The 26,218-nt window shown below is 42.1% G+C and overlaps 2 protein-coding genes across 3 annotated transcripts in view; one reads left to right on the top strand and one right to left on the bottom strand.

The window, feature by feature from the left end:
- Nucleotides 1-13,601, bottom strand: part of LOC310984884 (myosin IXB) — a 58,965-nt gene extending 45,364 nt beyond the window's left edge. Inside the window, exon 1 of the mRNA XM_083970245.1 lies at nucleotides 13,155-13,601. The gene's annotated coding sequence lies outside the window, so the exon portion shown is untranslated. The remainder of the gene's footprint in view (nucleotides 1-13,154) is intronic.
- Nucleotides 13,602-18,585: 4,984 nt separating this feature from the next.
- s1pr4 (sphingosine-1-phosphate receptor 4) lies at nucleotides 18,586-21,152 on the top strand. Of its 2 annotated transcripts, none has more exons than XM_083969844.1 (2): nucleotides 18,586-18,615; nucleotides 19,329-21,152. In XM_083969844.1, the coding sequence occupies exon 2, from the start codon at nucleotides 19,486-19,488 to the stop codon at nucleotides 20,728-20,730; it is 1,245 nt and encodes a 414-aa protein (XP_083825970.1). In that variant the 5' UTR covers nucleotides 18,586-18,615; nucleotides 19,329-19,485; the 3' UTR covers nucleotides 20,731-21,152. The 2 variants fall into 2 exon arrangements, with proteins under 2 accessions (XP_083825970.1, XP_083825971.1); XM_083969845.1 differs by lacking the exon at nucleotides 18,586-18,615 and adding an exon at nucleotides 19,214-19,232.
- The last annotated feature ends 5,066 nt before the right edge of the window (nucleotides 21,153-26,218 follow it).

Here is a 26,218-nt window from a genome sequence, read left to right as displayed (position 1 = left end):
AGCGCACTCTGTAGGCGCAATATTTTATTCTAACAAACACTGTCCTTTACCTTTTTCCTAACAGTACAACAGCAGTGAGTGAAATCAAGGCTAGACTCCCCGTCATGGGAGTGTATCCTGTGTGGTAAAGAAGATATTTCTGATTTTGACTCACAACCAGATGAGCAAGTTTGGTGCAAGAAGTGTAGCCTGGACAAATATCAGAATCGAACTATGCACTATAGCCTATAGCTTGGTCCAGGACTTTGTTGACGTCAATCCTTTTTGATAGATAAATTATTCAAATCCAATCTGCCATTTTTTTTTTTAAGTTCTTATATCCTTGGAAATCTTGAGACCATGACTAGAATTTAAATAAAGCTTGGTGGGTTTAGTCTACGCTTGTTCCAGCAACATGTGCTTGTAATGATGGACCAGGCAAAGGCTTTGTGGGGCTGAGGAGGTTAACCATTTGAACATCTGTGTTCAAGTTAAATGCAATCACTTTGTTTTTACACTAGATTTCAAACATTTCAAAGTTTTCCAGATCCACCTTAACTCTTTCCAGGGTGCAGCAGCTATGTAGACCGAGCTCCGTTCCTCTTCAGCGCAGAAAGTGGAGCTGGGGTATCCATCACCGCTACAACTCTGTCTGCATGACCTAATAGAGATGAGAGGGCCTGGCTCTTCGCCAAAGCAGGCTGCATTGTCCTCTGGGCACAATGAGAAGCAGAGGCAAGGGAAGTACAGATCCAGTGTGCACTCTCTGTAGCTTTCAGCTCATGTGAGTGTGTGTGTATTCTCTAAGGATTCGTAAAAGCACTAGGGACCTGTGTGATAGAGAGATTGTTTCCATTGCTGCTGCTGAGTGGTGGTAAATCAGCCTCTGGGTTTGAGCCTCTATAGGAAGTGCAGATGCATCCAAAATGGCTGTGAATGGATCAGAGCCCCTCCCACTTGAGCCATGTGGCCTATTGAAAACTGCAGCCTTTTGTTTAACGGGACCAAAAACCTCAATCAGGGAATTAACTCATCCAGCAGACACCAACTGGGCTCAATGAGACAAACGCAGATCGAGAGAGAGAGAGAGCTGTGAAGAGAGAGTGAAGGAAAAAAAGAAGAAAAAAAAAGGGCACTAAAAGCTCATCTCCTCCCCCCTGTCTTTAAGTCAGCTCCCAGGCTGGCCAGCCACAAACAATAAAACCAGAGCTGAGGAGCATCTGCTGCCTCCGTCTAAAGAAGAGGATAAAGGAGCGAGGAGCCGCAGGGATCCAGTCTTTGACTTGTTGATATTACCCTATTCATTCAATATGGAGCCCAAGCTCATGGTCATCATGGCTTCTTTTCTTCTGGAAATAACGCACAGATTAAGTAGAGAAAGACATTAGAGATAATAAATGGGGAATGATGAAATTTCAACTTTCACAAATAGTTTCTCAATCCATAACCGAGTTCAAGCTTGCCAGCTGTCTGTCACAATAAATTACCACAACTGTGATGGGCAGTGGTATAATCAATTCTACCATGGTCATCTGAGAGCGCCGCATTGATCCACCACTCCCAATATCATGTGTCTGAGTCATGTATTGACCAACAGCAGATTGCTGTTGGTTGGGCTATCGCTCGGAGGTAGGTATGACCCCCGTATCACACATGGATCATCCCCAGTCAAGCGAGAGGGGGGAAAACTTTAACAGCTGGGGGGGCTGACTCCGGATAAGTGGGACGAGCCGATTCAAAACAACTTGAAATCGTAGCTACATCATCGCCCCCCTCAGACCTCCGTGTGTCGGTCTGTTTCTGCTGTGGCTCCAGGCGAGGCGAGGCGATGCTACATGGGTTTCAGCCACATGCAGCTTTATGAACTCCTGCTTCATGTACATTTCACAGCAGGTTGTAATCCAGGAGGCCCAGGTACGGCCTTACACTACTCCCCCGTGTCTCGCCACCCGTACGACTCTGCTCTAACACTGGGTTTTTAACTGCTTCCTTAACTGCGCCTCTTTCCCTCCATCTCTCCTGTCATACCACTGTCTTTCAAAGAACCCCCCCCACCTTCCCCCTAACTCCCAACTCCCCCCAACGTTGCCCTCCAATACCTCCCCTTCGACCCCCTGCTGGTCACCCCCTTCCTTTCCCCCGCCGCCTAACATTTGGCACTGCTTCTTTAACACAGTCCAGATGCCAAGTCACACTGAGTAAAGGAGAGCAGAGAAGTTCAATCTTTAGGGAATTCTGCTTACCATAAAATGGCAATGCCCTGGTGTTTTTGATTTACATATAAAGCCCTTTTTACTGTGCTGCCACCCAGTCAGTCGGACCAGACGGCAAGCGCCCGTGAGCAGAGCAGAGAAGTCATCCAAACATTCTTGGATGAATCAGAAAATATTGAATACTTAAAGGGATAGTTCACCCAAAATTCAAATTTCACTCATTATCTACTCACCCTCATGTCAACTAAGAGCTGTGAGAATTTTCAGAGTCCTCCGTTCCTTCTCTGAGTTACGGGGGGGTCTGCGCAGCAGTATTTGTCCATATAATGGTTGTGAATGGACACCAGAGCTCTTCGTCCAAAAAGACACACCAAAAAACATCCAAATACCTCCATACTGCTCGTCTGTAATGTCCCTCTTGTATTGAAGCCCCGACATGAGAAATTGTTCCGCCGGTCAGTGCAAATCACGTGAGATTTGCACTTACACAGGCAGAGCAGTGAACTGAGACACTGGGAGCTTCCGCTACAAACAAGCTTAAAATATAGACTTATTTAATTTTTTTCGGAACAATTTCTCATGTCGGGGCTTCAATACAAGAGGGACATTACAGACGAGCAGTATGGAGGTATTTGGATGTTTTTTGGTGTGTCTTTTTGGACGAAGAGCTCTGGTGTCCATTCACAACCATTATATGGACAAATACTGCTGCGCAGACCCCCCCGTAACTCAGAGAAGGAACGGAGGACTCTGAAAATTCTCACAGCTCTTAGTTGACATGAGGGTGAGTAGATAATGAGTGAAATTTGAATTTTGGGTGAACTATCCCTTTAATATTTCAGCAAACCTGTTGAGGAATGCGGCGCCAGAGCAAAGTCACGTTCACATGCAAATAAAATCCCAGCCTTGAAGATCTGCCTCGCAAAAAGACTCAAGTCCCAAGGTTCCTTCAGCCAGAGGTTAATGCAGGGATAACACGATGCATAGCAACGACGACGGTGAAGAGAAATTTATGTTTTCAATCAGTGTGATGAGCTGAACCTCCAGATTCAAAGCAGCAGCGTCCACATGAAACACACCAGACTATTGAGGCCATAGCATGTCTGACTTAATGCAACCCAGAAGTCTCTGCTCAGTCTGATCCTCACTTGTTGGTGGCGTCACTGCTGATGGACAAATAGGGAGATACGTCCTTCCTTAATGTTATAGATATTTAGGTTGGAGATAAAACAACATAAACACGAGCAAGACATAACATTATCCTCAAAAAATCTCATAGTTGTCAACTCTTAAGTTCTTAACTCTTCAATGTTTGATCAGATATTTAAGGATTAAAGGTTAAAACAATTTGCTGAAGCACCTTATCATCATCAGAAAATAAATCAACCACAGTTTTTCAGTTAATCCTTCTTTAAGGCAAAAATACTAATGTCCTCTGCATCCTCTAATAATCAATTATGAGTTTGGGTTAGATTCAATTTGAAGCATTACGAGTATGTCAACTTGGAATTTGGAAGAGTAAAATAGGGATTAATCATAATTTCCTGACATTCAGACCAAATGATTGACAGATTACTCAGAGAGAAAAATCTGTAATTCTTTCTGTCTGAAATTGTTTCTTGCAGCTTCACTTGTCTTTGTTGTTTTCCAACTTCCCTGTAAACAAAAATTAAATGACTTTTGTAAAGGTAGGTTCTTGCGAACAATGGTTGATGACCATTTTTCTCACAGTGTGGCTACTGTACTGGGATGCATTGTGCAGCTGTTCGTGTTACTGGGTCCATCCACTGCATATGCAATCATTTTAGAGAGCGATGATTAAAGGACAGTCTCCATTTAAGGAAACACTTCCTCCCAGAGTGTGATAAAACACACACACACACACACACAAACATACACCATCTGGACATGTGGGGCAGCTGCAGGCAGAAATCAGGAAGACAAGAAAAGGAAGCAAGGGGAAGGAGGCAGACAGAGGGGATTATTGTACACGCTCACTCATGTGGGCTAGCCTGCTCCAAAAACACTTCCCCAAACACATGACTCCATTGTAACACCAGAATAGTCACCAAGTTCATACTTATTTAAAATCCCCTGCCACTGCCACCGATTACACGTGCCACACATATACTGAGACACTACTTTGATCCCTTATAAAATAAAATTGCCCACACAGATGGATACGATGTAAAAAAACCTGTGTCGTAAACACCAACATCAAAACACAAACAAACACTACCCCCGACCTACTGGGAATAAACTCAGTGTGTAATATATTACACTTTATACATGCGTAAGCCTCAGTTGGAACTTAAAAGCAGGACAGAGAGCAGCAGGAGGGATAACTACAAAGGGCCTAAGATGAGGGATGTATAATGAAAGGCGCAACAAGGGGAGGAAAAAAAGCATAATCTAAGATTATATTTAGAGCAGATAGTGTAATCTGTTGAAAACATCTTTCCTGTGGTGCGTCCTGATGATGTTTGGGTGGGCTGGCAGATTCACACAGCAACGTGTCCATGATAAGCATCTTAAAAAGGATCATTTGTTGATTTAGGGCGACTTTGTTCTATCCATCTACATTGTTTTAAATCAAGTGAACCGGACAGTAAAAAGAGAAAAGAACAAAACAAATGATGGATGATATCATATATATAAAAATGAATTATTAAGAGGAACCACACACTGCTGCTACAGATGTTTTCTAAAAGACACAACTATTACTCCAATTACTATAACATGTGTTTTAACACTCCTCCTCTTTCACCTGAACCAGAAATCGTGAATGATTTCTGTCAGATGAAATGTAACTTACATATGGAGTCATTCATCAGTGACCAGAGTCAGACTGCACGGTAAAAATAGAGCAAAAACAAACAGAGCAGAGTCGAGCCGGGCCAACGCAGAGCATAGAGCCAAGGTCTACTGTTCCTGCTCCGTCTCTCTTTCCCTCTGCCCTCACTTCGTCTCTTTCTTTCCATCTCTTTCCCATCTGTGCCTCCCTCGTTTCTTCTCTTTTGTGCATTGATTTCTTTTTCTACTTCTTTCACTTCTCTTGTCACTCTCCACAGCCCTTCAGGCATCCATTGGTGAGACTGAGCCACAGTCTGCACACAAGAGTTCAACTCTTATGCTGGACACAAATTGTTGTTTGTGTTCATGGCTGTATTCACATGAACACAAATATCCTGATCAGACAATACTCAAGGCTACAATGTATGTGAAGTGGAGTTAAAACACCCTACACTCTTTTGTTAAGGTGGACTTTTGACATTGTCACATTAACAATGCGTTATTAAACTTTAATTTTGAAGGGCAGAAGCGCACGTAAAACTAATAACAGCAAACAAACATCATGCGCTTCAAGTGAGGAGATGAAAGAGTGTATTCAGTCCAACACTGCGACAACCAGTGTCCTCTGTAACACATTGCCTTGCCTCTGCCCTGGCACATATAATGGGAATGCTTTGTCACCTCCACCGCCTTGCCTGGCTGAGATTATTCACTTTTTCCTCACGTCATTTCAAAAGCTGGTAGTAAGAAATGGTACCGACTAGAGGTCTATTTACTCAGACTTGTCCATGACTCTTAAACCAAGATGTAAACAAGTCCAGCCCAATTTGTGCAAATATACTTGTGCCTATAACACTTGGATGTTGGTGGCCAAAGCTTATTCATCCTCTTTACAGATGTTAAATCTCTTTTCTCCCCCACATTTGTTATCTCCACAGTGTGTGTGGGATAGGGTTGGGCACTAACTACAGTAATAATAAGGAATCCCGCGGTATCTTAAAAATAGCAACGGTATCAGTTTCATTATAATAATAAATGATAATAATGAGAAGAATGATAATAATATTAAATACAATTTATTTAATGCCTAAATAATAAATGTATGTGGTTGAGTTATCAATGTTACTCCAATAGTAGCCTATAGTTAATGTTTTCTTTTCAGGAAACGTTTGATAAAGTTGATGGACGTGACGTCGTCAATGTGACAGCTCAGCAAAGAGAGAGAGACAGAGAGAGAGAGAGAAAAGCATATGGGTCCCCAAGAAAAACACAACCTCTGCAAAAGCCTCGACTAGATTTGAGGTACTATGTTATCATAGTTATCATGTGTGTCTTATATGATCCAACATTTTGGACACTCCTGTGATCCGTCTGAGCTGTACAACATGATTGTTAATTGTAGGCTATACCCGGGAAAATGTGGAGGAGGTCGGTCTGTCAAATTTTGGATACCACAGCAGGGTGTTTTGATGAGTAAACACAAATATAGATTTTAGTCTCAACTTCAGTTTCCATGTCATTACACAATTTTTATCTCTGTCACCCAGAGAGGAATTCATGTTTCTTAAGAGGTAATCTTAAGATCCTTAAAATAACTTTAACTACATAAAGCAATTGAGGAATTCACAGTCAGTTACACACGGCAGAAATAGAAGAACATCTGTGGTTTGACAATAGCGAAGAATGAAGCAGTTGAGACGAGTTAGAGCAGAGCTGATTTGAATCTTTTTGTTGGAGGCAGTGTATTAGATATCACAATAATACCAGCATGTCCAGTTTAGCTAGAAAACAGATGTCCTTAAAGCTACTTTCTGTCAGTTTTGGCAGCTAATGCATAGATTCTGCTTCCTACAACTGCAGAAGGAGCTAACAGGGATCTAAATAGATAGACATATGGGTAAATAATAATGATGATAGATACACTCGGCATGGCGCATCTGTCTGACCCCGGTTAGCGTCGTCTGAAGTTCCCCTCGGAGCAGAGCCACGGTGAAGCGCAACAGCAAATGTAGCCTCAGGGTGTGCCCTTTCTCTCTCTACCCATAATCCAGAGCCAAGGGACAGGATCAGTGACCACAGAGAGGATGGAGGGGGAGGCTATAGTACACACCAAAGCCATCAATTACTCAATCTGTATCCACACACACACAGTGCTCTTCCTGAGGGTGACCAGTACAGCTGAGGGGGTGGGTAGCGAACGAGAGAGAGACAGAGAGAGAGAGAGAGAGAGAGGCTCCAGTTCAGCACAATACGTCAAACTTGAAACCAGAGCTTTAAGCACAGATTGAATTTTGGATTTTTTTTTTGCAGCCAGCTGGCTTAGTTGTTGAGCAGTAGTAATATCGATGCATAAAACATGCTACGCTTGAAAAAGACAAAGAGAAAGTAGCTTCCAGATGTGTCTGACAAGACAACGAAATGTAGAATCTTGCAAAAGATGTCATAATCCGCTGTGGACAGTTCCTGTGTTGTTGTAGCCGAGATGTTGTTGTTTGGTGGTCCTCTGCAGGCTGCTGCTCATTTTGAGCTGGCAAGTTGCAGGCTCTCCCTCCCTGGGATATATCTCCAACCACAGGAGTCCCTGCTGGAACTAAAACCTATGTATCAATATCAATAGCGGAGGGTATCATTCTTTTTTTCTTTTTTTTTTAAAAGCTGCAACCGTTTGAAATAACAGGACAGCCTCTCACTTAATGCTGCATAAGTTTGCATGTGATGAAAGGCAGAGGGTTACAACCCAAAACACTGAGTAACAAAAATGTAACATGTAGATTTCCACCTAAATGATCTGAAATCCAGCTGCCCAGAAGTGGGTTAAAATTTTCCTTTCATGATGTTGACAGACCACTTTTCACTTCACTGTGGAAAATTCTTTAGTTGTATACTTAAGTTAAAACTTTGCTTGGCTTATAACTGTGCCCATAATCAAAATCTAAACAAGCAGGTTTGGTATAATCACAATAATCACAATCAAGCTTTGATCCCAATCATCTTGACTTGATGTGTTTGGACCTTGCAATGACGGCTGGGTGAAGACTAAGGCACAACAAACAAATGCACTGTAAGTAGGCCATCCCTAAACATTGGGACTGCTTTTTCCTCACTTGTACCCTATCATTACAGCTGGATCTATTTATAAAGCCTATAAATTCTGCTTGCCGCAATGAAAGTTACCAAGGAGTTTGTGGAATTGATGATTTTTAAAACCCTTCCACTCTCCCTCTCTCTCTCTCTGCCTCTCTTCGTCTACTCATAGAAACTTTCTCCATCTGGTCCAGTCGCTACAAAATGCAGGTCACTGCAAATCCACACTGGTTAGCAGCTTTCTGCAGAACGCAAGGCTATTTTCTCTCCCCATCTTTCACCACAGAAAGGCGGACCCTGGAGCATTCCCGTCACACTATCGGACTACGAGCTGATGCACTGTATTTTACACAAAAGGCACATGCATATGTGCACTAACTGATGCCCCATTTCTCCTTTCTGACCTCCTTATTTACATTCATCCCTTCTTTTGTGTCCCTACACCTACCCAGCTTGTTTTACTGAGCGAAAAAGGTGACATTGATGGAAATTCTCCAGTTTTGGCATCCCATTCAGATCAGCTGTCAACATCTGTAATGTGGAGATAAGAACACATAACAGCTGATAGGCATATATGTGATCTTGGGCTCTGCAGCCCTGCAATTATGATACAACCACATGACCCACCTTAAAGGTTACCAAAAGGCAGTATGACATCTAGCTGAGCCCATCCTACTCTTCTTAAACAGCCATGTTGACTAACAGATCTTCCTGATGAGCCCACAGGTAAGTAGAAATACAGGTCTATACATGTCTGACTCTTCTTACAGTTGGCAATGAGCCCTTCACTATCTCTCGTTAAGCAGCAAACTATCTCGGCACTTTTTACTGGACATTAATAGTCCACATTTTAATATACAATATGAAAAATATCAAGTCAAACCCCATACACGTGTTTGCTTGGAGATAGTGGAGCTAGCATGCAGGTCTCTCCAGCTCAGTGAGGCTGTGCTGCAGGGCCACGGGACTGCAGGTATATGCGTCAATCCACAGGTAGCCTACATCATCTTAGCCCAGTTCCCCAGCTGCATTTAGAGACAACACATGCTGCAAAGGGACTCATTAAAAACGGTGTGCAGCCACAGGACACCGCAGCTCGACCTGTTCTTCTGTCCTTATTCTGTCACACACGGTGGCCCAAGAGCAGCCGAACACTGGACTCACAAGAACAAGGTCGGGAAAAAATTTTATATTCAGGGTTTTAAACTAGTCCAAAGGATAAAACAGGGGCAATTTGCATCTATTCTTTGTGTTTTTGTAATCATTTCAAGTAGCAGACACAGTACCAATTTGACCTACTTTCTCCTCACCTATGATTCATCAAACGTTTGTGAGAAACTAATCAGTTTCCATGTAATGCAGAAAATCCCCATTGAGCCATGAAAAACAAATTAAGACAGATACTAGCCCATACAGAGTCGTTGGGAGAATTGTTGCAACCTCCACAAATCTACAGCGAGACACCAGCACCCACACCTCTGAAGTCATCTGCTAAAAATAAAGTCTGTTTATATAGCTAAACCACAAGAGACCTTGAAAATTCACATGACATCAAGGTAAAAAAAATAAGCCAAAAGTCATTTCATACTGTAAGCAAGTGTTCATGCCTTTAAAACACACTTTACTTTTTTTTTCTTTTTTTTGTTTTACTTGCTAGCCACGATTGTGGTGTCACTGCAGAGAGCAGCTCGCTTGATCAGCATCGAAATAGGAGAAAACAACACTTCCTCTCATGTGGTTCAGGTTAATGATCCAAAACAGCATCCAGCATGAATTTGCATCACATTACAAACACTGAGATATTACAGTGGATAGGAAACTGTCTTTAGAGATACGACCAATACTCTTATGGAAATGTCAAACACACAAAGCCTGTCTGTAATTTGGCTGACATTGCGTGTTATCTGTGGGGAAATTCATATTTAATAACACACAAGGTAAGCTGTAGAGGCTGAATCTCAACACAGTGAAGCTCAATATCAAAGCTCGGACTCTGAAAACCCTCAAATCACTCCTCTGAGAAATATTGGCCCAGCTATGATTGAAGCAATTATCCTTTCATCCGCAGTTTCACACAACTGCATCCGCCAGGATGTGTAGACCAATTACAACTCAACGCTGAGCTGGGGATGTAATTGGTCTCCCCTCCCCCTCCCCCGTCTTGTCCTCAACCACTGTCTGCTCTGCAGTGGGGCTTGCAGAGTACAAACCATTAGCAGGAAGCCATATGGCCCTTTTCGTTCAAACATGGCAGAGAGCCTTTCTGTGGACTGACTGTCCGAGTGTTTTAGAGGCGTATATGGGACTGAATGGGCTGTGTTGCAATATCATTTGAGGGCTGCTCTGTTTGCATTTGAAGATATCAGGACAGGTCTGTTCGGTGGGGGCGGGGTTAAAAACACACCCGCTCCAGTTCAGATGCCATTCCTACAAGTCTGTGTGTTCATCATTGAATAACATCTGTATTCATGCCTTCACCCCCTTTTAAAATTTCTGAATAGTAACTGTAATTGAAACTGTGAGACAGGAGGCATTTTAATGAATGAAGATTTGACTCTAAAGATTTCTCCGAGGGATTGGGATGTTAATTAGATCTTGAATATGACAGATGGGGACCTTCATTGTATTAACTATGATGATGCTTGATCCGCAGCACAGTGTAGCTTCAGGTCCCTCACAATCAGACTTATAGTTGCTGCAGCACGTCACACACACACACACACACACACACGACAACACCTCCTTTGTCACTCAGTGTATCGATTACCACTGAGGAAGGTGGTTATTTCTGTAAATCAAATTACTTATACTGTAACTGATGACATGACATAGGAGTGTTTCGATAGTATAATCTAATGATGCTCTATTATTAGCTCGACTAAAATTTCTGGTACAACCAATAAACATTCATGGCCACATTGTGTAATTGAAATGCAATCCACATTCTGCTCAAGCTCAAAACCCTTTGTTTAAAAGCTGTCAAAATGTGCTCCTCTTTTTAAAGCATTTATATTTAATTCAGCAGCTTCGTAATTGAGGGATGAGTGATTATTTGAAATCTCTAAATATTTTTTATACAATTTTATATGTAAATATTAGCATTTTAGCTCAATAGCTTCCAGGCCATGTGATCAACTGACTCAAAATCAGTGTGGGATCTTGGGTTTTTATTAGGATTATTTGTTATTAGGATGGCAAAGACAGTAGCATAATGCCAAGATTATTGTAGTTTATTGGAAATCATTAAAATTCTACATTAACCAAAAGAGGAAAAAAAACATCATGATGACATTGAAATGATGCAGTCCAAAACTAACAGAAAAACAGCTAAATTATCAGAAACAAACAGGTACAATGCTCCCTACTGGGGCACATCTTCACGTATAACTAGTAGCCTAACTTCTCTGTAGAACGACAATGAAACTTAAGAGAAAACATTTATTCCAGCCCAAAAGTCCCACCTACTCCTGTTTAGCAGACAACAACAGACAACACGTGTGTTGTACATCCTGTAACCATTCACTCGGAGATATTTGTCCCACTCTTTGGTTAGACAACTTGCTGCAGTATTCCTGAAGGTCTGGGTCATAACATATAGTTGGCAGAGCCGTGGAGCTGCCAGTGTGACAGGAGGAAGTGTAAATACATTACTGCAGCATGATGAAATCATTTTGAGTTGGGCCACCAGAAGAATTCAAACCCGAGTGAATGAGAGAAATGGAAAGAGGGAAGCAGAGAGGGTGAGGAACTTCTAAATGAAGTGCATGTGTGTGTAATTTTAATGTTCCTATGTATGATTGCTTTTTTCCACCACCCAGTCATTAGTCATGTAGCGAGAGCTTGGTCCTGGAGCTTGGGTGGTTGACTCTGTCAAGGTTTGGCTACTGTATTGAGGCAGCTAAAAAAAATGAACACAATTTTGATAATTTACATTCACCATGTAGTAATAATGATTGACAAAGGAAAATCCTTTTAAATATTATGATAGCGATCTCAGATGTTTATCCTAGTTCTAATTGTTGATTGTTTTGCACAATCACAATGTAAACCAGGGGTAGATGATACCAATGATACAGACAGGGAAGGTACGTAGAAGTAGTCTCTGCTGATTATACTACGGAAGTTATCAGTTATACACAAAGTAGCTGTCAAGTTAAAAAAAAAAAATGACATGATATCAGGACCTAAAGTACAGAAAATATCTATCCTATAATCTTTTTAACAACGTCATCCAATTCTAATTAGATGTGTTGCTTTTATATTTATATATTTTACTGCTTCACATCACTGGCTGCACGTCATCCATAAACAGAGCCCAGATGAAGAACACATAATAACAGCTACCACACACACACTGGTAATTTGGATAAACTCAAGTTACCCTCCTTTTCTAGACACTTGTGGATGGATTCATATCAAGGACTTTAGAGTCTGCTCAAAGTCAACAATGTATTGCTCTCTCTGAAACCAAGGTGAGCCATGTTGGCTCCAACAACAACACCATCACACAGCTGCTGCTGCTGCTGCTGCTGCTGCTGCTGCTGCTGCTGCAGGCCTGGGGACACTGCTGCAACAAGTCAGCCTGCATTCTCAACCCATTCACACACTGGATGCAACTATGCTGCTACTGTGTGTGTGTGTGTGTGTGTGTGTGTGTGTGTGTGTGTGTGTGTGTGTGTGTGTGTGTGTGTGTGTGTGTGTGTGTGTGTGTGTGTGTGTGTGTGTGTGTGTGTGTCAGTGGCCAAACAGGCGACCTGCTGTTATCACCTATTATCGTTACAGACAGACAGACAGGGTGTCTGTGCTGGTTCCTCTGTCTTAAAGCAGGACGTGAAACACACACATTTCAATAGAGAAAGCAGCAGCAGCAGCTCCTCTCTGACTGACTGTTCAACTTCAGCTCAGTCTCTACCTACATGTGTGGTAGCGATAAAAAAATAAAAAATAAAAAAAAAATCATTAAAACAACGTCGACAACAACTAATTCAATTATGGATACAAAGTCATAACCATAGACGTGTAAACTTCTGCTTTTTAAAAAAAGAACAAGCCAAAGTGTTTAGGTAAATAAAGTGTTTTTCGTACCTTTCCCGGCTGATTTTCTCATTGTCTTCTCGGTGTAATAATCCTGCACTGGGTCCCCGCGATTCAACCGACTGGAGAGCAGCAGCAACAACAACTACTACTTAAAAAAACAAAAGGATGATCAAGTCGTAACTTCTTCAGTTTGAGGCTTTTTGATGAAAAACCAGGACTGACTTGAACCAAGCAGGCTAACAGCGGTGGTGTCCCAGACAGACAAAGCTCAGAGTTGAGTCAGTCTGAAGGTTTCAAACCGGGGCGGAAAGAAAATCAAACGAACCGAGAAAAAAAAAAGAAGAAACAACCAACCGTAGCCTACCGATACCCTTATATCAAATAAAGAAACGCAGACTCTGAGATAAAATAAGCTCCCAACCCAAAACTCCCCCCTTTTCCTGACAGCCTGTGTTGGTTTCGGACCGGCTAACCTGCTAGCCTGTCGCTACTTCCTTTCTCTGAGCCTTAATAACAGCAGCAGCAGCAGCAGCAGCAGTGTGAGCGCTGAAAAAAAAAGTTGAGGAAAGAGGCTGAAGCCATATTCTCCATTCTCAATGAAGGCACCCTGTTGCTCTGAGGACACTTGTTAGAGAGCAGCGCCCCCTGCAGGACTCACGTGGCGGTTACCACAGGAGGAGGAGGAGGAGGCGCCAAATCATTGCTCCAGTTTATACAGAGGTGATTTTTTTTTTCTACTATTTTTTAACACAATTATGTACAAACAACATGGCTTTGCATCTCTTTTAACGTTTCAAATTATGGGGTGCCGTTTGTAAAGCTGCTGATGCTGAACATAACAGCAATATTTTTGTCACATTTAGCGTCAAACCATGTTTAAAAAAGTGGTGTGAATTTCTGAAAGTCACTTTTTAGCACATTTAACACAATCTAAATATTAAATGTTAAATATAAATATAAATGTTAAATATAAATAGGCTACTAAATTTAAATCTAAATGTTAAATATAAATCTAAATATTAAATCTAAATATTAAATATTAAATCTAAATCTTAAATGTTGAATTTAAATCTAAATCTTAAATCTAAATGTTAAAGCAGAAGTAAGCGATCCGGTCGTTTTGGCTAACTTCTTGTCAGCCGATGGAGTTAGCAGTCCCCGCCCTCGTGCCTACGTCACCACATTCACATGCATCCCTTGGCTGCACACACAGAGAGGACTGCCCCTTTATGCCGTTCTCTCTCCTCATTGGATAAAGGTTGTAGGATACAAGGAAAGTTTTCTCCTCGGCTTACAGCAGAGCAGAGTGACTGACAGACCCGTGTTTCAGACCAAACACTGATTGCTGTCGGAAGATATAACTATTTAAAGCAGATATCAGCTTCACGGCCGTTTCGGCTAATGCTGCGTTCAAGGCAGGCTTTTGAAACCGTAAGTTACAGCTTCAAGTCACAACTACGACTTGGTAGCGTTCCAGGTAACCCGTAGCTCGTGTTTTTACCATCCTGTTGTCTGTGAAAGTTCCCTATAACGGCCACTCGTAACTTCCGACCCGTGAACTCGTACCAGATCGAACTGGTATGACTTCACAGGAAGGAAAAACACAAAGTACGAGTTTCTTTGAACGCACCATGAGTTAGCAGCCCCCGCCCTTGTCAGGCATCAATTGGTCCTCGTGCTACGTCACCACATTCACGCGCATCCCTTGGCTGCACACACAGCCCTTCATGCCGTTCTCTCTCCTCATTGGATAACACTTGTATCCCACAAGGAAAATTTTCTCCTGGGGTTACAGCAGAGCAGAGTGACGGAGAGACTCGTGTTTAGGCTGAAATACTTCATGTAAGTGATTGCTGACGGAAAATAGGACTATTTAGGACTTATATTAACAAAAACATTCCACTGATATCTGCTTTAAGACTTATAGGCTATTAACACAAACATTCCGCTTACTTCTGCTTTAAATGTTCGGCTAAATAGGCAACGGTGCTTCGTGACCCGTTTAGGTGTTTCCAGGTGTTTCGTTCCTGTGTGGAGTTTAACGTGAGAACACGAGATACCGGGCACTTGCAAAAAATGCAAGAGAAAAGCCGTCATGATAACCAGTGCTGGTCGCAATGCATTGGCTGTGTTTTTAAAATATGGCTGCCATGTAAAATGAGGGCATTCATTTTTTTATTTTTTCAAAACACCAATCCTATACAGTGTGCCTTGGGATGTTTTTTGAAGACTTGCACATCTGTGTCAAGTTTTAAACTTCTGGGGGGGGAAACCACAACTGCAATGAGCACACATGTGGATAATCACCAAGAAAACTCAGCAGCACTTCCACTTTTTTGGTTTAAAGTAAAAACAATCCTGTCATGTTTCATGATTTAAGTGAGTTTTTTTTTTTTTTTCCATCTTCCAGCAGGCTCACGGTGATGTGTTCCCCTGAAACAGGAATGACTGTAATACTGCTTTGCAGCCACCAGATGTTGACTGCTCACTGCCAGTCAAATCAGTCGTCCTGAGACTGAGGACAAGTGATTTGACTGCAAGTCTGGACCAACCTCCAAACACCACAACAACTTGGTTGGTTCAAATGTTGCACCTGTTGGCCAGACGGTGTCACCATAATAATATATTGTTCTTATGCCCAGTCATCTCTCAAACATATTTTAATCATCATCATTCTTGAACTCAACTAAAATCAAACCAGCTCTCCCAAAACAAAACAAAAAAGCTCACAATTGCAATCACATTTTTATACAGCCCATTTTACAGTAACTGTCTCAGTTGTCCCTTTATTGCACAGTTCTGTTACTGTATGCTGCTGTTTGTCAACAACACACAATGGAAATTGAGAGATTCACAACAGGAAGGGAGGTGGTTGCTTAGTGTTTAAAGTTCCACAAATATTTTTTTTTCGTGCAATCAATCAAGTGGCTGTGAGCAATATGAAAGGGCTGATGGTGCAGTGGATGTACAAGTAGGCAATCTGCTTGCAAATGTGAAGCCATACTAACTTGCTGGAAATATTTGGTTGCAACAACAACCTGCAAACAGTTTGCTCCCCATGAGACATGGATTGAACTTGAGCAGCAACTACCAACTACCATATTTTCCAAAAGTCTAGATAACCCCAGACTTTGTTTGATATATTGTTATACCACATGATTAATAGTTTTTTTTTTATGTAGAATATTTAGTGTGGAAGTAAACAAGAAGTTGGCAAGAACACGTTTCCAAATGCAAAGTGGCAACATGTTCTCCAGATCTTCAACCAGCAAGAACATTTAGATTTCATCTTCATCTGATCAAATATTGCTGAATATATAAACTGATTTGATTCTTATTAAAAAAAACAAGCATCAAAGCTGCTTAGTTTATAACGGTATATTACACATCCACTAATCCTCATCAAATTCTCTGAGCACCCACAGCCCTTCAGCACTCCAACATTGTCACAGGTGCAGAGTTCAAATACCACCTGGTTAGCTGGGACTTTTTTGGAGTGGAATTTGCATGTTGGCATATGTTTCCTTCTGCAGTCCCAAGACATAGAAAGCAGGTAAAGTGATAACTCCCACTGCCAGTATGTGAGGTGACCTGTCTGTATGCTCCCTCACCCAGTGCACACCAAACAAAACATAATACTGACAGTAATTTGTTAGAGATCACCGGATTGACTTGATGGCACAAAAACAATTCAGTTTAAAGCGTCTACAATAATTGCGCACAGTGCTGCTTATCAGTATCAGCACACACACACACACACACACACACACACACTGTGGTTGAGACTGCGTATTTTGTGGGTCCAGTTTCCTTCAGTGGAAGGGCGTTTTAACAGTTGTGGGTGTTGTTAACACTTCGTTGCAGGAGCTTGTTGTTGATCTTTAAAATCTCACCTGTATTAAATGATTAGCTATGCGTGTGGTTTATTGACGCAGGAATACTCCTATCTTATATTTCAAGACTGAAAAGGAGAAGTAGTGTTAGAATTAGCAACATAGGCTTTGTGGGGGAGGCCCATGTTACGCTTCAGTACATTTACTCATAATGTAGGTCAAATGTCTCAGTTCTATCGCCTTTTTTGTTTATGCAGATTTCCATACACACCCTTGTCTTACACTTGAATGGAGACAACAGGCAAGGTTAAATAACTGCTTTCTAAAGCCACAGAAAGATATTTGTGATGGACAAAGATGGAGGATGATAAATAATACCTACATGCAGTTTTTCATATTACTAGAATAATATTTGCCTTGAGCATGAAAAGCATTATTTTCTTATGAAAACATTTGGGGGCATTGGCATGATTATACTTATATATTTGTCATATTTTTATAAAGATTTGATTTGACCTTTTCAGACCACACTGGCAGAGTTCTGAGGCATTTGATAAATGATAATTACAGTACAGTCATACAATTAAGTCCTACTTTGCTGGAACCTTGAAATATATAATCATAGCCTTTGAAAACTGTACTCTGAAGGGCAAATGTGTTCAGCCACAAGCTCTGGTTTTGCTCATATTTGAAATGTGGTTTCTTGATTTTGGGGTCTGGTATCACTTTCTGACGCTTGCAGGGCGAACCATATGCTGGTTCTCTGTATATCATGTGTTTATGGTTAACCTGAAAATGGTCACGACTTTACTGACACTGCCTGTATAGCATGTGCTGGCACATGGTTGGAGGTTTGTTGAAGTCAAGTGCGCCCTGGTGATAATACTGTGAATCCTGTCTATACGTAAACCACAGCTGTGATGGAGCATGTGTGAAACCTAGTCAGGGAGTGGTCCTCTCTATCTGATTGGGAGTTCCTGTTTTTCTCTTGTAGTCTGCAAAAAAATTGAGAAAAAAAAAACAAGAAACAAATTCTAATTTGAGGCTTTTGAAACATAGTCTTGGCCTGGTGCCATGGTCTTGTAAGTCCTAGTGAAGTTTCTTGCCACATATCCTTAAAAAATATATTGAGTCATGTTGCTTTACAACTCGCCTAGTGTGGCACATGTTTTGAAAGAGCCTTTCCCGTATAAGTTGTCATAGGGCAACTTGAGCAATAACATTTAATGTGTGGTAGAAGTAGTGCAGTACAATCTGCATGACGATGTTTGAAAACATGATGTTCTTGATGCACCAGAAAAATGGTTAAAAACAAACAAAAAAAACCCCAAAACAAGACTTTGACATTTCATGGGTGGATGTTCTGAAATAACCGGTAAATAATTGTCAAGCAACATTGTCAAACACCGTCTCTTTGACTGTGAAATTCCAAAATTATAGTGATTATGTGAAATTCTCACAGTTGCCTTTGCTCTTAAGGTGATGGAACAACCGTAATGGCAATAGTGTCAGTGTTGCATATCACATGTGTGTGTTTTTGTGTCTCTGGGTATATGGGTGTGGGTGTGGTGTGGTGTGACATACCCCAACTTCCCCATGAAAAATGCGCAGCAAAGTCTCTCATCAACTACAACTGTGCTCTTCTCATACACTCAGCATCCCCATCAGCAGCCAGAGTAAGTATTCCTCACAGCAACACACTCACTTCACTCGTAAGTAGTTTAATGGATTCTGGCAACATTTTTACAAACATAAAATTAGAATAAAATGCAATAAAATATTAGCAATTTTGCACAGAATTCTGAATTTGTACGTAATTCCTGTGGTATGTCCAGCAGTGCCCGATGTGCAAAAATGAATGTAGGCTATAGATTTTTTGTATTTATTTTTTTTTACCTTTTTTACCTTCATCAGTTTATTTAAAACATTATAAACGTTGGAAAAAAAGCTTTATTTTTCACAGGTCTGTTTTAATAATTTGATTTTGATCAATTTCACTGAAGAGGGTTAAAGGGGAAAATATAGGAAACTTAACTTTTGCTATTTTGTAACTATGTATTATAGTGTGCAGATTTTATTAACATCATTGGTTGGGAATTTAAAAAGACATTTTCCAACGTTTTTATGAGTTTTTCTATCACGTGGCGATTTAAATGATTTAAATGGCCTTGGCAGCTGCTTACGCATCCTGTGTTAACCACAGCAGGGTGGAGTGTCGTGGCACATGAGGGAGGCATTTAAATGAAGCCTTTTAAACTGATCGAAGCAACGTAATGAAGAAGCTCACAGTGTAGTGAGTGACACAGTGACTTTTTCCTTTTATTGATTTGATTTTCATATTGATGCAATATTGACATTATCCTCATTTCTTCCTCCATTGTGTGTTCAGGTGTTTGTTGAGGACAGGCAGAGAGCTCCAGTGGTTAGAGTGTGTTGGTAGCCTGTTTGGACACAGGAGTGCCACACTAATTCCCGCGAAGCTCGCACCGGCTCGGTTCAGCCTGTTCCCACCCACACCCTTGATCTTGACCATCCAAGACATTGCTATGGATGTCATCTCCTCCCTCACCTCCTCCTCCTCCTGCCCCCACTTGTACCGCTTAAACAGTCACCCTGGCAATGCCACCACATCGGATGCCTCTACCACAGCCAATGGGATCAACCAAGTGATCCTGTGGCATTACAACCACACCGGCCGCCTGCAGAACCGAACCATCTCAAACACCCAGACTCCCATCAGTTTCACCGTGGCTTTCTTCCTCTCCTTCAGCATTTTCATCATTCTGGAGAATTTCCTGGTGCTGGTGGCCGTCATTTCCCGAATTCGCCGCAGCCGGCGTTGGGTTTACGTCTGCATTGCCAACATCACGCTCAGTGACCTCCTGACAGGTGCTGCCTACCTGGTCAACATCTGCATGTCTGGCAGCCAGACATTTCGCCTCACCCCTGCTCTGTGGCTCTTCAGGGAAGGGATGCTCTTTGTGGCCCTTGCAGCATCCATATTCAGTTTGCTGCTGATTGCTGTCGAGCGTTACACCACCATGATGCAGCCATTGCAACAGAAATCAACCAGGAAGACCTACTACAGGATCTACGGCTTGGTTGCACTCTGCTGGGTTTTTGCGCTTGTGATTGGCTTCCTCCCCTTGCTGGGCTGGAACTGCGTGTGCAGCGTGGATGGATGCTCTACCCTCCTTCCTCTCTACTCCAAAACCTACATCTTTTTCTCTCTCCTCATCTTCTTCCTCATCCTGCTGGCTATCGGGGTGCTCTATGGTGCCATCTACTGCCACGTACACAAGAGTGCACGGATGGCCCCCCAACGCTCCCGCAAGCGTTCCCTGGCTCTGCTTAAAACTGTGATCACTATCGTTGGGGTCTTTATGCTCTGCTGGGGGCCACTCTTCCTGCTGTTACTGGTGGATTCCTTCTGTGTTTCCCGTCAATGTGCACTGCTCTTCAGCGCTGACTATTTCATCTCTCTGGCTGTCCTCAATTCGGGCCTGAACCCCATCATCTACGCCCTGGGCAGCAGTGACATGAGGAAGGCTATTGCTGAGTTGCTGTGCTGCTGCTGTCTGAAGGCCGGCCTGTGTAATCCAGACACATTCACATCCAAGGACACCAGCAGCACCTCCGAGAGCAGACGGGACAGTCTGAGGAACAGCTTTAACAGGGTTAGAAATCTTAGCGTGGCCTCCCCACCATCAACCCCAAGCAAGTCGCGCCGGGCACCCAAGAAGTACAGGTTGAGCTCCACAACCAGCTGCTTGTCAGTTTCAAGTGGTTAAACCACAATGTCCCCTCCCAAGCAAACAAGACCTGTGTGCACCGATACACATCTAACCGTTTCCTTTAAGTTCTGGTTTGAATGTTTACTGCTTTGCCAGCAGATATTGCACTGGAGATTATGCACTGTCAATAAATCTGATAAATATAACAAGTTACTGTATCTTTCCAAATGTATCACAAGTGGACTGATTTAAATCGCATTACTAGACATCCATTTCATCTTTGGATTTTCTACATTTACTGTATTGATCTGTTGTTGCACTGTACTTTTTTCAATATATATCTTTTTGAGCATTATACGGAGAATTATTTACAAGCCTAATTATCATGACAGAAGTTAATGTTTAATGTGCAGAATGAGAAGATATGTACATATGTGTATTACATTATATTTTAACATTTTGTATTGAGCCTATATACTGTACTGTCAAGCGATGAAAATATAAATAAAGTTTATTTTACATTATGTGTGTGTGCGGCCTGTTCTCATTTAGTACCCCAGCTCTCCTCTGGAGGGAGACACGTCACTGAAGCCTTCGCTGGCTCTTGCAGATTGATCAGGTGATTTACAGCAAAATGCTTTAGAGTTATTACTATGAGACAGCCTCCACAGAAATGCTTAGTAGCATTTAGCTACTATATTTAAACTATTTCAACTTGACATAACTCTCTTTGCAAGTGTGTTATTTAAGCCTTACTAAAAACAAGATCTTTGTTCATTCATCAGTTTTATTCAGATGCTTCAAAACATGGAATTATACATGAGAGAAGAATAGTTTTATTGCGGGTTTGTCTCATGTTTTGGATTTTACAGACTTCTCAAAAGGCCTTTTGCAGACTGCTCGTCCCTCCCTGCTTTTCTGACAGAATGACTGATTGAAGTTCAGTACAGAGGAGGTGAGGGCTGGTACTGCAGCCCCAAGGGCACACACAGCCCGGGCTAATTGATAAATTCATTATGACTGTCTGGCAGGCTAGATAGATAAGGTTTAGCAGATAGTATTCACCCTCAAGTTACACAGCCTAACGTACTGTACTTCTGCTGCTGCACAGTGGAGCAACTGTGATTGTAGGAAGTATGTTCACAAACCAACGGTCTTGGACTCGCTGCAAAGAGCAGCAAGGCGTGTATCTGCAGTTTCACTATGTATTTCATGAAACCGTCTCTGAAACAGATCACAGCCATAAGGTACAGTGTCACTAACTGTGAGAATTCAGTGCTATGTTGAAGAAGTGAAAGTTCACACTTTCAGAGGAATGTGTGTGCTTTACTTTCTTTGCTTTAAGTATCTATACTCACTCTGAGGTGGTGGCTAAGTTTCATTAACAAACAAACATACTAATACATGCTTTTTAATTAATTTATTCAGCTTTTAGTTCCAGAGAGCTTGGCTAACCTGTTGCAGGTGGTGGGATCAGGTATGATTGACAGTGACAACATGATGAGCAAACAAACCCATCAACCGTCACCACGTTCAGATTCAAATAATGCTAAATGCTGATTGGTTTTTGCAAGTGTGTGACATCACCTTTTTCCAACACCACCCACTCTCAAGTGGTTGGAAAAAGCACAGGCAAAACTCAGAAAATTACAATTGCACATGTAACATTTGACAAAAAATTCTACATGCTGCATGATTTATTTCTTAAATGGGTGGAACCCTTGAAAAAACAATAAATCAATAATGTACCTGCGGGCGTTTTGAAAAATAACATCAATACATGATTATTACAAATTACATTTGACAGGTATAGATAAGAGTCTGTGCGTGTGTGCGTGAGCCATGGAGTCATATTCACAAACCCATGCTGACGATAACAGAGATTAAACAAGATGGTAAGACGATGGAAAAACATCTTTAATCCTTCTCCTGCAGCCCAAATTTTAAGAACATTGCTCTAAATACCTTAAAGTGTCCCCGCAGACCAGAAAACCGAAGCCCCATCACCGCTTTTAGTTCCATTAGCCTCCCCAGGAAGTGTATCCCATTCTCAGTGTGGCTTTTTTAAAAACCTCATACATGATACTGAGATTTTCTGTCCAGTGTCTCATGAGTATTTTTGTACTCCTGTACCAGTCCAAGTGTTTTAGTGCCTTTCATTTTAGCAGAGTTAAAGCTATAGTGCGTAACTTCTACGTGTCTGTAAATATCCGTTTCACCAAAGCCACTACAAGAGGAGATGATACAACGCTGATTAAGCCGTTCGGCTCCTCTAACACCTCACAGTATTTTTCAGTATTTGTTCTTTTTGTTTTTGGTGTCTTTGGTGACATTCCCGCACTGGCGCACAGGAAATAACGCGTTCCACTCGGTTTTACCTGACAACAAGAAGGGAGGGGAGGGGAGAGCGCTGCTAGAAACAACATGGCGGAGAACCCGAAGAAGCGACCAAGAGGTCCAGAAGTGCATCCCACTAAAAAGAAAAAGCCTTCCCAGGCTTGACAAACGGTAGCGGTAGCGGTGGGGAGGGGAGGGGCGGGTTACACCCAAGGGGGCAGTTGTCGGTCTGAGAAGTGAAGCTCACTTCCGCGTTCAAAAAACTGCAATCCTCTCAGCTGCCTCTGGGGGCTGGCTCCAGAAAGCAGCATTTCTCCATAGACCCCCATGTTAAAATCGCCGACTTTACATCCTCAATAAACATGATCAAAGCCTGGTGCAATTTTTTTTTAACTCTACCGTTTTACTATTATTATGTTAAAATTCTCGCCAATTAGGACGCGGAAACGTTGAGTGACAGGTCCGGAGACCGCTGCTTCGAGGTCAGTGGTCGGGTTCTCAGCCGGTAAATCCAACATGGCGCTGTTCAGGCCGCCATATTTGAGTCACAAAAACGACTCCCCAAAACCAATGGGTGACGTCACGGATGCTATACATCCATAGTTTTTACAGTCTATGGTTACACCGGGCCATACGCCATATTGAGGTGCCGGCCGTATCGTTGTAATAATGCAGAAATCCTCTAGGGGGCGATAGAAGTTACGCACTATAGCTTTAAGAAACAGTCTCATAAAACGACACATCCCATTGAGCATTAGTGACAAACATCATAGCCTATGTGTCTGTGTTTTTCAGAAATGACAGTGAACAAAGAAATCGCTCTGCAGAGAGTAAAAGAAAGTACAACAGAAGTTGATCTGGATATTAGCTGGAACTTAAGCTCTTCGATAAACACGTAATAAGAAATAAAATATATTCAATTAGAAAGCAATTCAACTTGGTCCCTAGCAAAACAAAAATTGCAAGTCATCTTAAATTCAATTGACTCGCTTAATACTAATGACTTTTGGGATGTCTCGCTATCTTGGCAGCTTGTCACGTTGGCATTCCTGTTGATGACGTGCGTGAGCTGCACGGGCTCGTCAGTGACGACTGGAAGAGGGAAATGAGGCGTTGAGGTGAGAAAGGAAGAACTCTCCTTTTGAGCTTTTACCTGAAACGGCCGCCCACGCAGCGTCTGAGGTGATTGCACTCTGCCATAGCAGCAGGAAAGCACACACACACATACACACACACACACACACACACACACACACACACACACACACACACACAAACACACACACACACACACACAAACACCCTCTCTCTCTCATACACACACATACACACACACATACTATTGTGTATAGTCAACTTAAGAGCATAAATATAGACTTAGTTAGAAATGTACATGCATAACCCATGGGCCCACACATACAGGACATATTTAAGATGCATGCGCACACACTCAAAAACAAACATGCCTATAAACGCACACACTCACACACTCACACACACACACACACACACACACACCTACACACACACACACACACACACACGCACACACACACACACACACACACACACACACACACACACACACTCTCTCTCTAAAGCCGGTCTCTGCAGTTGTTTATGAGATTTCTGAGAAGTAAGGATTTCTGAAGCCGGCTCACCTCAAAATCTTTTCCTGTTTTTTGTGGCTTGGGAAGCAAACAAGTCATTGCTGGTTGTGTGTTTGTGTGAGTTCCCCTCTCATGAATTCCTGCATCTTTATGGTTAAGAGTAGGGGATAAGCCTCCCTCATCCTTGGTCCTGGCACATCTCCAGGTCCGGTGCCTGATGAAAAAGCAACAGCAAATTCCTGGCTTTATTAGCTCTGGGCTCAGAGACATTTGTTGTATCATATTTGACATGTCAGGGGCTGATCACCAATCCACGTTGCTCCCTCTCCTTCTCCCCTTACAACAACAAGGTCTTTTCTCTGCTCTAAATGAGGTACGATGGGTTAATGATGGTTGCGTGCAGACGTGGCTATGCCCTCAATAATTACCTCGCTGGCTTTGCCTCCAGGTGTTCAGCAGACAGCTAATGATGTACTGTCTGAGCAGAGGGGAAGGCAGCGGGTGAGGCACCGAGTAGCTACACAGGGTGTGATACTACTGCGACAACTCGATGGCACATGCGCTTCACAAGTAGCCTACTGTGGAAAAGGAGCGAATGTTCAAATCTTCACAGATAAATGAGATTTGGGTCGTAAGTCTGTTCAAAAGACTAATCATCACAGCATGTTTTCTTAGCTAAAGGAATATTGGTAACCTACATCTGATCTTACATATTTAGTGGGAGTCACTCTTATCAGTTTATAGTAGCATTTTACAAGCTTCATTGCAGAGACACACTGACAGACAAAAGTTAAAGAGACACTCCACCCAAAACCTTGCAAATACGGAACATACCCCATGTAGACTTGAGGTGTGGTTTGAAAGGTTTTTCCTTTGCTCTTTCAGGGTGGAGGCCAACATGTTTCCAGACCAGTTATGATATGACTCAGTTTCTTATAGGTCAAAATCTCTCCCTCTACTGTACATATAAAGAAAAACAGCGAAAGAAACTAAAATAAAAGAGAACTCAAATGTGCCAAAATGCAGAGCCTCTGCTTTTATTACTCATGCAGAACCCATCCCAGTAAACACACACATTAGAGCGGTGCCTCTGACGTCACGTCAGCAGCATCCACCAGTGTGTGAAATTAAGCTCAACCATGAAGAAAAGTGATACATGTGCACCAAAGGTGAGCTAAGAGAGAGGCGAGGTTGAATTAACGGAATAGGTTGAATATTTCTCCAAACCTCTCATCATAAATGTTGCCTCCATCAGCAGAGTTTGTCTGGGATTTAGAAGAGTCCAGTCTTAGCTGTACTTCTTTCACAAACAGCTCACATTACAGGAGGCATTACAATATGGATTAAGTGTAATTTTGCTATATTAAACTGTGGAATCAGCTATATTAAGTTTGAAGATTAAAGAAATGTAACGTGTAAATATTTGGACACAAATGTTTCCAGTGTTGTGTCTGTGGTTCTTAAATGGTTGTGGAAAGACAGACCACTTGCAGAGTTTGAACTGCAGAAGCTGCAGAAACTGGTCTCGCATCTCCAGTCACATGGCTTCACTGGTGTCCAGAGAATAAAAACAAACAAACACGGTGACTCTCTAACCC

This window comes from Trachurus trachurus (assembly GCF_905171665.1).
Source record: "Trachurus trachurus genome assembly, chromosome: 4".
NCBI lineage: Eukaryota > Metazoa > Chordata > Actinopteri > Carangiformes > Carangidae > Trachurus > Trachurus trachurus.
Note: the sequence above shows the minus strand (reverse complement) of the source record. Positions and strands in the feature narration are given on the sequence as shown.

Coding starts and splice junctions, on each gene's coding strand:
- s1pr4 (XM_083969844.1), top strand. CDS start 19,486: ATGGATGTCATCTCCTCCCTCACCTCCTCCTCCTCCTGCCCCCACTTG.